Source organism: Drosophila ananassae, chromosome XR (assembly GCF_017639315.1).
Source record: "Drosophila ananassae strain 14024-0371.13 chromosome XR, ASM1763931v2, whole genome shotgun sequence".
In the NCBI taxonomy this organism is placed as follows: domain Eukaryota; kingdom Metazoa; phylum Arthropoda; class Insecta; order Diptera; family Drosophilidae; genus Drosophila; species Drosophila ananassae.
Genome location: NC_057932.1, coordinates 21,482,639 through 21,494,158, shown reverse-complemented (window position 1 = coordinate 21,494,158; position 11,520 = coordinate 21,482,639). Strand labels below are relative to the sequence as shown.

Sequence of the window (11,520 nt, the reverse complement as noted above, 5' to 3'; positions counted from 1 at the left end):
AGTGATGCCAGATCTCCAACAGAATTAAACTTTCACCTGAGGCGGCAAATTTAAACATTGAAACTATGAAATTCATATTATAAGCTTCCTTTAATATGTAACCAAGATTGTTTAAAAATTCTATCTATAAAGATACAATTAAATAAGGAAGAAATCACCTTAATACATCTAGTTTTTGTCTTTCTTTAGACCCATTTGACCCACAAAAGTACACAAACTCTAAATTTAGATACAATTTATTTAGCTTGATCGAAAACGTTGCCCGGCATTTGATGCCCGCTAATTTTGTACTCGTTCGGAGGTCAATAGAGAAAAAACAATGGGTTTTAGTCTTTTTTCGGCGTTTGGAGTGGAAATTGTAAATCTAGATTCATATTCTTGGTGCTGTTAGATTTTGGTTGAAGATTAAAAGCGTTCGTTAAACCACCAGTGTCTTAGATCTTCGACAAATACAGTTTAGAATTGTACATCTTAGACTCCTTAAACTTGTTTTACAATTCTGACATACATTCTTTAATTATACTATTAAGACCCAATAGGTTGTACAAGTATATTATTACAATTTCGTCTAGACTCTAGTGCATAATTAGATTTTGACTGCCAAAGCTTGATTTCTAGTTAAAAGTTAATTACTTCAATATTATTGAATGTATACACCACATATTTGCACATTTTCCACGACCGATCGAAAGGAGCTACAAAATCTCAGACTTTACAAAATCCTCCTCCACAAATTCTTAGAGCTTATGTTCCTAGTTATTATTCTCCATGGCCAGTCGTTCCCGCTCCTTGAGCAGGCGCTCTCTGCTGTCCTGCGGGTTCAGCAGGACCTTCACTAGGTGCTCCACTGTGGGCCGCTCGGCGGTGCAGTAGACCTTCAGGCCCTGGGACTCCAGGGCACGACGTGTGCTCGGCCCGATCGCCACCAGCTTCCACTTGTCCATCGAGAGGTTCCGGCTGCGAAAGTATTCCTGGGCGCAGTTGACGCCGGACGGTGAGAAGAAGGCTAGGAACTCAATGGAGTCCCCATACGTAGCTATCGCTCTCTCCACATTCTCCGCCAGCTCTGGGTGGCAGAGCGTGTTGTAGACTTCACAGGCGTCCAGAGCGAAGCCATTTTCAGCTAGCTTAGAGAGAAGCGTGTCGGTGGCCAGGTTGCCACAGGGGATGAGCAGGGGCAGGTCCCGCGACCCGTCAAACGTTTCCACAATGTAGTCGCCCAGGGCCCGGGCGTTACCCGTCTGCTTGCCGTGGGTGAACAGCTGGTCCAGGGAACTGAGGGCAAGATTGTGGGTCACCTCGCCCACGGCGTAGTTATGCAACAGCTTCCACCCGCCTGGCAGTTGGCCGAGATTCAGGGATTCGGCCACCGCCTCCACACAGCGTGGCGATGTGAAGATGATTCCGGCGTACTTGTCAGGCGTCTGGAGCTTCTGGCGCAGCTCGGGCAGGTTCTTGAACCCAAAACTGAGAGTGGGCACAAAGACCGGCTGGAAGTCATGCTTCTCCAGCGTTTCCGTGTACACATCGTCCGTCTCCGATCCGGATTTGAAAATAATCACCGTCCGCTGGCGACTGCTCATCTTGTTCTCCTCGACTCGACTTGATTCCGATTTGGTGTTCCGCCTCGTTACTGTCTCCGCCTCGGCGTCTCCCACTGCCAGCCAGTGCGAATTATTTATATTTGCTATTTACTTTTAGATTCCTCGGCCGCTTGTTGCTAATTTCGTCATTTTGATGCACTTTTTGTCTGTTTCTGTTCCCGTCTCTTTTGCGTTGCCCTTCGGAACCGCTGATTTGCCGGTGGGCAGAGAGTTGCCAGATCGATTCGTCGATCCATCGATAAGCCGATTACTAGTTTAATATATTAACGTCTATAAGTTTTGAAATGTAAAGCGGGCTTTTAAAAAGCTAAAAAAGTAAGTTGGCCTTTAAAAACACAAATTTGACTGTTAAAGTAATACATAACACAAGAATATATTTATTTAATTCATAAAATTCAAATTACCAATAAAAAAAAATTGGGTTAATAATCACAAGCCAAAAATTATATAGATTATAGTAAAAGTATAGTATGATAAAAGTTCGTTTGTTAAACTGTTGTGTTGGTTTGTCTTTTTCAATTAAAAAATGAACACGAGAGCCTCTCCTTAGATTTGGAGTACCTAGAACCCTAACACTTCTAAATCTTAGTGTCAGAGACGTAATATAATTATAAAATAGTAACATAGTCAATGGGAATTCAAGTGTCTAGTTAAACCCTGAGTTTGGCAGTGGGGAACCATTCCTTGAACACAAGCGTTATGCCTCCGATCCTGTATGCACAATTGTTTTGGGCGAAATAAAAATTAAACCTACTAATTGAAATAAATTAATTCTCGAGGGCCAATATATCAAAAGTCAATAATTGACCACGAGTTTCTTCAGTGGGCCTTCTCGGCAGACATATCTGCCTCCTGGTCACGACGCCTCACATCTTCCGACTGCTCTCAATCCACTTCCGGAGTAGATCGCCTGGCTGAATCGATTGCTGCTGCAGGGGCTTCTGCTGTGACGGAGGCGCCTGCTGAGGCAGCGGCATCTGCTGCACGTTACTTCTTCCGAAGAACTGGTACTCAGAGGCTAGGGTTGGTGCCGGCGAGCCAAGAGGCGGCACGACTAGGTTCCGCTGGCTCTCCCGGAGCTCGGGCCATCCGTAGTCGCTCATGGGCGGAGCAGTCCCCGCGGTTCCCCACTGCGGTTCCATGCGCGCGGGCTGCGACTCAAAGCCGGATGACTGTGAGGACGTGCGCGAGATCTGCTGCTGCTGCTTTTCTTCGTAATGCCGCATCAGGCTGGCGGTGCCTAGGTCCTGGTTAATAGTCTGGCTGGCCGCCACCCAGGCACTCACATCGCCCCCACCAAGATTCCGGTTCGACATCGGCAGCCGTGAGGGGTTGATTAGATTCTGAGTGGATCTGGCAAAGGCCTGGCCCTGGCTGAGATTGGTGGTCGAGTGACGATACCAAGGCGACTCCATCTGCCTTGCAGCGGGGGGCTTCTGCAGCTGCTGTTGGAATATCATCGAGGGAACACCACTTCCTCCGTAGTTGGAGCGCCATCCCAGGTTCTGCTGATGATGCTGTTCTTGCTGCTGCTGGTGTTTGGACAGACGAAGTGCGCCCAATGAGAGCACTGAAGCCGGCGCCATATGGACGCTCCTAGGCGAGATCGTCGGGGCCGGAGACATGCAAACGGACGCAGATGGCAAGGACATGTTACTGGCGCTGTTGTTATTGTTTCCGACAGTGCTGCTGCATCCACTTAGCTGCTGGCTGAGGAGGCTGAGGGTTTCCTCGTCGCTGATGCACTCATCGGCGCACAGGCGATGGAAGCTCTCTCCGGCGGTCTCGTCCGGCGATGGGTGTTTGAGCCGACTAGAGCGACCCGTGGATAGCAGGACCAGCGTGACCGCACTGCCTAGAAGCAGGAAGACCACGTCGTCAATATGCGGCACGAGATCCTGGCTCTTCGCGTACGCACTCCACATGAGCAGGACAACCGTGAACCGTGTAAACTTGAGGCCATCGTTCAGTTTGTGTAGGAAGCTCAGAGCGAGCATGGCGTACGGGTATAGGTTGGAGAAACATGTGGCGAATGTGGCCTGTTGGATTTGTTGCTGGTTGAGGCCGACCGAGTAGAGCAATAGTTTGCCGAAGGTTCTAGCGTAGAGCAGCAGCTTCTCCGAGGTCTCCTTCTTCTCCAGGAGACTTCCCACACTGCCCATCAATACTCGGACGAGTGCCAGTCCATGGGAATAGACTTTGAACATAATCGTTCCAAAGAAGTCGCCCAGCAGCCACTTGAACTGGGCGCCGGTGGCTTGCGGCAGATGGCAGAGCAGGCATACTATGTTGCCCAAAGTGAGCAGGGTCATCGCCATGCGATAGAAGCGCAGTTTCTGTTGCCGCTTGGCGTTTGCGAGCCGGTTGAAGTGCGGCTGCTTCAGGAGCGCAGCTCCCTTGATGATAAAGTTGAGGAACTTGGAGCCTAGGACCATCTTTTTTTTCTCGTGCAAGACTTTATTCACGTGTCGCTCGCAGCTGCTGCAGAGTCGGAACTGTTGCTCCAGTTGCTCCCTGTGGAATTGGATATCTATCATATTCTATCGATCACGAAGTCCCCAGGTTCTGCTTGAAGAAAATAAATAAACCCCAATCACCTTTCAGCAAAGGCTTTCTCACCTGTACACCTTGAGCTCCTGTTCGAATCGAGACTCGTTCTTTGGCTCGAACTGGGAGAGCTTCTCCACCTTGAGCCGCTGCGCCTCGTTGCAAAGGTCACACAGGCCGTTGGTCTGGGCGGGTGCAGGATTTGTGGCCAGGACGTCGGCGTAGTAGGAGTTGGCGCATATGCTGGAGCTACCCTGCGAGTGGCTCTTGTCGGAATTATGGCTGCAGTCCCGCTGCGAGGTCATGTCGCGGTTGTAGTCGCCATCCTTGGTAAAGCCGTTATACTGGTCGCAGTGCGGGCAGTTCCAGCTATTCCGCTCTGGGTAGGGCACCCGAGTGTTCCCATTGCAGAACCAACAATTTACATGGGCGTCGTAGCGGGATCTAGACGCAGAAGGTATTGAAATCATTTATAAATGCATAATAGAAATCCACAAACTCACCGAATGTTCATGTAGCCCTTGAAGATAGCCAGAGCGGTTACAAAAAGGATGGCCAAAAGAGGCAAGCCAGTGACGGCTTGCATAATTACCGGTGCGATCATTTTTGCTTTATCCTTCTGAACCTAGGCCCAGGAACGTTTTCAGGACGCTACTTCCTTGCAGCTCTGGTTTTCTACACAATATTAACCAGATTTTCAAGCGACGCCGGTGCCGGAATCCTATTTTTGCGCGGGTTCCTTACCGCATGGCTATTATGCTACTATCGCACATCTCTATGTAACTATCGATAGGACTATTAATATTTTAGTGTTGGAAAACGATTGTGCGTGTCGTGACGATAGTATCGATAAGTTTATATATTGATGTACCATCGCTAATGCAATAGTAGTTTACAATCTGGTATTTTAAATTGGTATATTTTGTTATCGATTTTAGTGTGCTACTCACAACTATCAATACTGTCATCGCTATTAGTGTTTTCCTTTTTTTGAAGCTGCCGCTCGTTGCACGTGTTCCATATTGTGTTTGGAATTTAGAGGATAAATCAACAGCTTCAAGATGCAGCACGACGATGTAAGCTGGTGGCATGCTAAACCAAAAGATAAAGTGAAAACAGATTGCTTCTTTTGCAGGTCGTTTGGAGCATCATCAACAAGTCTTTCTGCTCGCACAAAGTCAAGTGAGTTTTGGAATCCGCTGATAAAATAAGTGTATATATGGTATTAATTATGTTTATTCCCAACCAGGACCGACACACGCACCTTCTGCCGGCATGAGTACAATTTGACTGGCTTATGCACCCGGCGAACGTGCCCCCTGGCCAACTCTCAGTATGCCACCGTGCGCGAGGAGAAGGGCATCATCTACCTGTTCATCAAAACCGCCGAGCGCGCACACATGCCCAGCAAGATGTGGGAGCGGATCAAGCTGTCCAGGAACTTCGAGAAGGCCATCGAGCAGATCAACGAGAACCTGGTCTTCTGGCCGAAGTACATGATCGCCAAGAATAAACAGCGTTTCCTGAAGATCACCCAATACTTGATGCGAATGCGAAAGCTGAAGCTGCGCCGCCAGAAACTGATCGTGCCCTTGTCCACCAAGATCGAGCGGCGTGAGGCTAGGCGCGAGGAGAAGGCTTTGGTGGCGGCCAAGATCGACAATCACATTGAAAAGGCGCTGATGGATCGTCTCAAGAACGGCACTTACCGGGACATATACAACTTCTCGCAGACGGCTTTCAACAAGGCTCTGGAAGCTGAGCGCGTGGAGGAGGATGAAGACGAAGAGGAGGACGAGGAGGAGCAGGAGTTGGAGCGCGAGATGGAAGTGGATGGCGATGAGGAGCGCGAAGCAGCCGAAGTCCACAGGGCACTGCTCGACGAGGAGTTCGTGGAAGCAGACACCGATGATGAAGACGAAGATGAAGATGATGCAGACTCTGATGCCTACGAGAGCGATTCCGGGCAGAGGGAGCAGGTGGAGATGGATAGTGATTTCGGCGAGTCCGACGAGGACGGAGATGGCGACGACATTGAGGTGGGTCTTCCAAAAATGTTACCCTGTTTTCAGTTGGCAATTTGTTGGCTTCCCGCATCCTTTGCGCAATCTTACCATAGATGCCTTAAGGAAGTGTGTCCTGAATGTATTCCCTTCTGGCTTTTAATGTTTTTCATTAAATCGAGCCTTTTACGAAAATTCCGAATAACAGACCCCGGGAATTACCATAATTAGAAATGGCTAAACGGGTTCTGTCCGCGGTCGCAAAGCGATCCGATCTCCGGCCGTGTGAGAGCTTTCGAGCAATCGCCGCTTTTCATTCAGTTGTCGTTTTCATTCAGTGCACCGCGCAGAGTTCTACTCAGTAGCTCAGAAGCTCCAGCAAACTGCCAACCGAGAATTCAAAAAGAGATTCAAACACCTAATTAATTTTGCTAATCGCAACAGGATCTGAAAGTGCCCGCTAAGAAATCCGCCGACAGTAAATCCAAGAAGGACAAGAAACCGGGCGCCGGAACAAGTCGTCGCAGTCGCGCGAAACCGAAAGTGGAGCTGGAGTACGAGTATGAGGTGGAGAATGAGGCTGCAGCAGAGAGGCAGATGCGCTATTAGCCAGGTCCAAAAAGCACTCCTCCCCCTTTTAGCCTTAACGCTTATTGTTTAGCCAATTAAATGTGTAATGCCGGTTAAGAATAGATTTTACCACAAACTGAAACCTAAACCCAACCGATTTTCAAGTATTCTTGTGAACTGTGTACCAAAGCGAAAGAGAGGGCAACAGATGTGTGAGATGCCCCGTCTCTGTTGTGGCCAAAAACGTGGAAACTGACATTGAAAGTGCGTGCACCGAGGGTGAGGGCGGCCGTAGCCGGAGGGGTAAGCCGTCGCCCGGCAATGCAACAAAAACCAGTTTGAGAAATATTCTAAAAACCATAATTTTTGCCAGAGCTACACTTTTCGCATACCCTGTAAGTTGGCGGAGTCGTGAGGTAGCTTCTTACGAAGTGCCTTTTGACCTCCCAATCATAAGATAAACATTGTGTTCACCTTGAATGCGATTCGCAGTGTGCCTTGGAATCATGGGAAGGAGTAACCCATTATGAGGCTGTGGGGGGTGTAAGCCACGTCCATACACAACCGAAAGCCGCCAACTGCTACTATATGTATGTATATTGAACGAAATGCTGTCGCGGAGCTAATTAAATATCGCATGCCAAGTTCAATGCAGCGCAGCCAAGCGGTTCTGAAAACCCAACCCACCGCCGCTAGATCGCATTCGTATCGGATCGTATGGGATTGGATATGGCACCTCCCCAAGGTCACCCAGCATCTGGCATCTGCGGGCAAAGGTTCTGTTTAGCTCAATCTGGCTTGGCCCATAAAGTTGTGTGGACTATTTGGGTTTATCGCCTCCGGGGGCTCGGGTTTATTACCCAGGGCGAGATCTGGGCAGGCCTCTTCCAGTCAGTTTCCGTTCGGAACCCTCTAATAGAGTGCCACTTCTCGTAGCAGTCAAGTACTGTCTAGTTATTTGGTTGCTAAATGGGTTCCCACTTGGGTAATCGGCAGCTCAAAGGGTGGGGAATCTAGGCACTAATAAATTACTGATTATGGGCTATTAGCCCCAAACTAGGCGTTTTTAAACATTTGGCGGCTTGCTGGCCACTTCAGGAGGCGTGTCTGTGCACATTTGCACGCTCAGCGGGTGGCCTTTGACGAGATATACATAGCTATCATATCTGCTCAGAGCCTCGTATTTAAATAAACTATGGGTTAGCTTGAGTGTATATACATTATATTGGTACATATAAAGTAAAATTTTCCATTTCTAATTTAAACAGTTTCTCGTTCTCTTTGTATTTGTCTGCTTTCCAGTGATTTCTGGTTCCTCTTGTGTTGCATTGTTTCAAATCCAACTGGAAAGCAGGCAAATTAATAAAAAATTAAATATATAACCAACTCCGTCGAGCAGGAAACGTTAAAAGCAGAGCATCCACATCCACACTAGCGTCATTGTTTCGAGCCCCTCTCGTTCTGGTCGTCTGCCGGCTGGGCTGCTCCCACATCTGTGTATCCTTTAGTGCCGTTTCCTCTTGGCTGTCGTCAGTTTGATTAAGTGTTTCAGTTTATACAAATGAGGAGTGCGTATATATTAGCTGTAGGGTTACTTGTTTTTGGCTTTAGTTTAGGCGTTGGGGCTGAAGGCTGCCTGGCGGAGGAGCACGTAGATCTTCTCCTTGATCCAGTCCTTGTTGTAGGGGGCGTAGGTGTTGGTGCTCTTCTGGTAAACCATGCAGCTGATGTCCATCAGAGTGTCGATAAAGTCGAACAGCTGGCTGATGTCGTAGGTGATAGTCGGGGTGTTGGGGTTCCGGCGCTTAAGGTGCTCCTCATAGATCTTGCACACGCCCTCCATGCACTCGTTGACGCTCTCGTAGTCGCAGTAGGTTCGGGTCTCCGGGCGAGTTCCCGGCTGGACCAACAGGATTGTGTGCGACATGTTCGTGATCTGTTGGGGGACACAAAATGTTAGAATATCTTGGACCAGGTTGGGCGAATCACTTTATTCGGCTCCCAGGCTCACCTTTTTGTTGTTTTTTGGTTCGCTTAAATGTAAAGTAGATTCCGAGACTTTCTGTCTTCCCTAGAAGTTTGCTGTCGCTTTTTAGGGTTCTCGAGGATTCTGCAAAAGCAAGAAATCATCAATTTGTGAGAAAAAAAAGGTTTTTGTGCATCCGATCGCTCCGTCTCCCTTGCACTCGCGTATCGATACCCGCGGTACATCCGCGGATTGGTTTTTAACGATAGGGGTTTAAAATGGTGTTTGCCGTGCTAAAATGAGTTATTTCGCGTTGAAATATACGGCTGCAAGCCGGGAAAAACGTTTTTATTGATTCTTATGTTGTGATTTTTGCCGCTTTATTAACACAATCAAGTGCAAGCGCCCACATACACAAGAACATGGACAAATACAGGCGTGTGGCCACTAACAATTGTTTTGTATTAGAGTTTTCTGTTTTTTCTTTAAATATTTCTTTTCTGATGTGTGCTTCACTTACCTGGTATGTTCGTAGACTGGTTAAAATGACATTTTCTTAATTTGAGACAGAGGAAGTCGGCAAAATCAACGCTTGCTTGCGTTTGGATTTTTTTTGCTTGCTTCTGTTCGGCTAGTGATGGGCAGCACCAAAAACCAGTGTTGTAAAGCGGACGATGGTAGATAGAGATGGAATTCTGGTTGTGTTATCGTTTCCGACCATTATTATTTCAGTTATTCCGGCCAAACTATTTAAAATATGGAAACACTTTCGAGATACGCAGTTTAAGAAAAAAATGTACAAATAATTTGAACAAGACGCATGTGAATGCAACAGCAGAGTGTGCTATTAATCGATAGGCGCCGAGGATCGATAAGTTCACAATCTCTCATCTCTATGGCGGTGATATTGCACCTCAGCGGACGCCAAGTGGCCATCTCTTGCTGCTGATCCCATTGGACCAATTGGAAGATAGCGTCGCCGAAGCGGGAGTCAAATCGGAGACGCTTCAAATCGGCATCCGATCAGATAATTTTAAATCGTCGCGAGTTTTCTATTTGCTTTAATTCGCGGTGTTTTCGAAGTGATTATTGTTTTATTTATTAAGAAGCTAAGGCGCAGACGCAGCCGCTTCAGACATTGCTTCGGGCTTCGTTGTTTTGTTTCGGTCAATTGTGCAAGTTCTCGCGAGTGTGTGTGTGTTTTTGTTGTTTTGTCCCATATTTGTCAACTCAATTGAGTTGAAAGTAAAAATCTGAAGTAATAGCTCACGAACCGTAGAAATAATCAATAGAAACAGAAACTACCAACGCGACGCTGGCGTCTCAAAAGGTTTCAATTGCGACTCCCTAACAGCCGACATGTTGGAACTGCAACATGTTGCTTCTCTTTGAAAAGTCCCGTTAGGAAGTTCCCAATGTTCTCAGCGGCCAATGGGAAGATAAAGGTTCGAATGAAACAAAAACGCATCCAAAATGGCTGACATCCAAAAATTAATATTTGTTTAAACACATTTCTCAAACATATGTATATTTAATCATGTATTTTAGAATAAATATGACTAATAATAATATGACTAATAAAACAATGCTATACCCACTAAGATAGTTTAGTTCTGTAAACATCTCTACCTTTAATAATAATAATAATAATTAAAAGTTAATAAATAAAAATTACTTATATTACAATTTATTATTGCGTATAATGGCGTACTGGGAGGCGAATAGAGTTGTAGACTCGTGCTTATATGTAGCAATCAAAATTAATTCATTTCCTCTTCACAGTTGCCCTCCGAGGACGCTGTCCTGGTGACGTCCCCCCTCCGCTGCCTCTTCACCGGCCCCTTCAGGGACCTGCCCTTCAATGTGGGGGACCACCGACTGATTCCCGTCCATGACGTCGTCTTCCTCGACGACTTTGAGCGCAATGTGAAGCCTCTGATCTACCGCCCTGTGACGTCAGAGGTGGCCGTCGTCGCCGCCTACACCGGCCAGCCAGGGGAGGATCAGGTGGAGCAGCAGCAGAGCAACTTCTGTTCGTCCAGCAGGTGAGTCAAAAGAGAGCGGTCTTGGCCTTGAACTTGTTTCCACTCCGTTCTCTTGGGAGCCCTCTCTTCGGCGCTCTCTGCTGCTGCCAAAGAGAGGGAAAGAGCAGAGGGGGCTCTGATCCCGTTTCGACAAGTGTGACCCCACAGAAATCAGGTTAAACGAACTTTAATTAATTTGCACTCGATGCGGTGCAGTTGCCTTAATTTTAAATGCTCCATAACTATATTGTATGAGTATTTACACTCTCTGGAAATAGTTACACGCTTCGGGGCTTTTATCAGCTTGCGATCTTCAATAATTTGTCTTGTTTAACGCTCGTTTCCCAACGTGTTTGCCTCTTGGGCTTTCCGATAAGAGAAGAGTGCTCCCGTTTGATAAGAAGGTAGGCGCCTAGGAGGTGGGGGAAACATCATCGTTATCACTGCTGGAAGTGGCCGGAAGATCTTTATCTACTTCGATATGCTTAGCGGGAGGGTGGGCCTACACTGCGGATGATTAATGCAGATACCCTTCATGTCTGGGGGCACTTGGGAGCCTCTAGTCCTGACCGCCCTGCCGGCCTGCGTGCCTGCTTCTATTTCGTGGCTTATTCCGCTTCGACTTCATTCCGGCTAATTGTTTCGCATTCTACTGAGGCTGAACACACGCCCGCCTTAACTGCGATTATGGCCACTGTTATGGCCTGGCAGCCGCTGCTTTTGGATTAATATCTTCTCTGTTCTGTGTTTGGACTTGGCCGAATGCTGCTCGCCGACTCGGCCCAAACACTGTTCCGGCTGAGAGT

The 11,520-nt window shown here is 47.5% G+C and overlaps 5 protein-coding genes across 6 annotated transcripts; 2 read left to right on the top strand and 3 right to left on the bottom strand.

Moving 5' to 3' along the window:
* Positions 1-220: 220 nt before the first annotated feature.
* On the bottom strand, positions 221-1,815 carry LOC6501886 (uroporphyrinogen-III synthase). Its single transcript, XM_001966697.4, has one exon. The coding sequence runs from the start codon at positions 1,581-1,583 to the stop codon at positions 753-755; it is 831 nt and encodes a 276-aa protein (XP_001966733.1). The 5' UTR covers positions 1,584-1,815; the 3' UTR covers positions 221-752.
* Positions 1,816-1,952: 137 nt separating this feature from the next.
* LOC6501885 lies at positions 1,953-4,942 on the bottom strand. Of its 2 annotated transcripts, XM_001966698.4 has the most exons (3): positions 4,655-4,942; positions 4,224-4,595; positions 1,953-4,118 (listed from the first exon to the last, which is right to left on the bottom strand). In XM_001966698.4, exons 1-3 carry the CDS (start codon positions 4,753-4,755, stop codon positions 2,471-2,473), a joined length of 2,121 nt encoding a protein of 706 aa, XP_001966734.1. In that variant the 5' UTR covers positions 4,756-4,942; the 3' UTR covers positions 1,953-2,470. The 2 variants fall into 2 exon arrangements, with proteins under 2 accessions (XP_001966734.1, XP_032308358.1); XM_032452467.2 differs by lacking the exon at positions 4,655-4,942 and having other exon boundaries at positions 1,953-4,169; positions 4,224-4,332.
* A 150-nt stretch (positions 4,943-5,092) lies between these two features.
* On the top strand, positions 5,093-6,872 carry LOC6501942 (protein MAK16 homolog). Its single transcript, XM_001966699.4, has 4 exons — positions 5,093-5,227; positions 5,287-5,333; positions 5,401-6,190; positions 6,599-6,872. The coding sequence occupies exons 1-4, from the start codon at positions 5,213-5,215 to the stop codon at positions 6,761-6,763; spliced, it is 1,017 nt and encodes a 338-aa protein (XP_001966735.1). The 5' UTR covers positions 5,093-5,212; the 3' UTR covers positions 6,764-6,872.
* A 1,057-nt stretch (positions 6,873-7,929) lies between these two features.
* Positions 7,930-9,368, bottom strand: LOC6501884 (protein enhancer of rudimentary). Its single transcript, XM_001966700.4, has 3 exons — positions 9,211-9,368; positions 8,736-8,834; positions 7,930-8,660 (listed from the first exon to the last, which is right to left on the bottom strand). Exon 3 carries the CDS (start codon positions 8,649-8,651, stop codon positions 8,337-8,339), a length of 315 nt encoding a protein of 104 aa, XP_001966736.1. The 5' UTR covers positions 8,652-8,660; positions 8,736-8,834; positions 9,211-9,368; the 3' UTR covers positions 7,930-8,336.
* Positions 9,369-9,454: 86 nt separating this feature from the next.
* Positions 9,455-11,372, top strand: LOC123256979. Its single transcript, XM_044717555.1, has 2 exons — positions 9,455-10,135; positions 10,473-11,372. The coding sequence occupies exons 1-2, from the start codon at positions 10,106-10,108 to the stop codon at positions 10,737-10,739; spliced, it is 297 nt and encodes a 98-aa protein (XP_044573490.1). The 5' UTR covers positions 9,455-10,105; the 3' UTR covers positions 10,740-11,372.
* Positions 11,373-11,520: the final 148 nt, after the last annotated feature.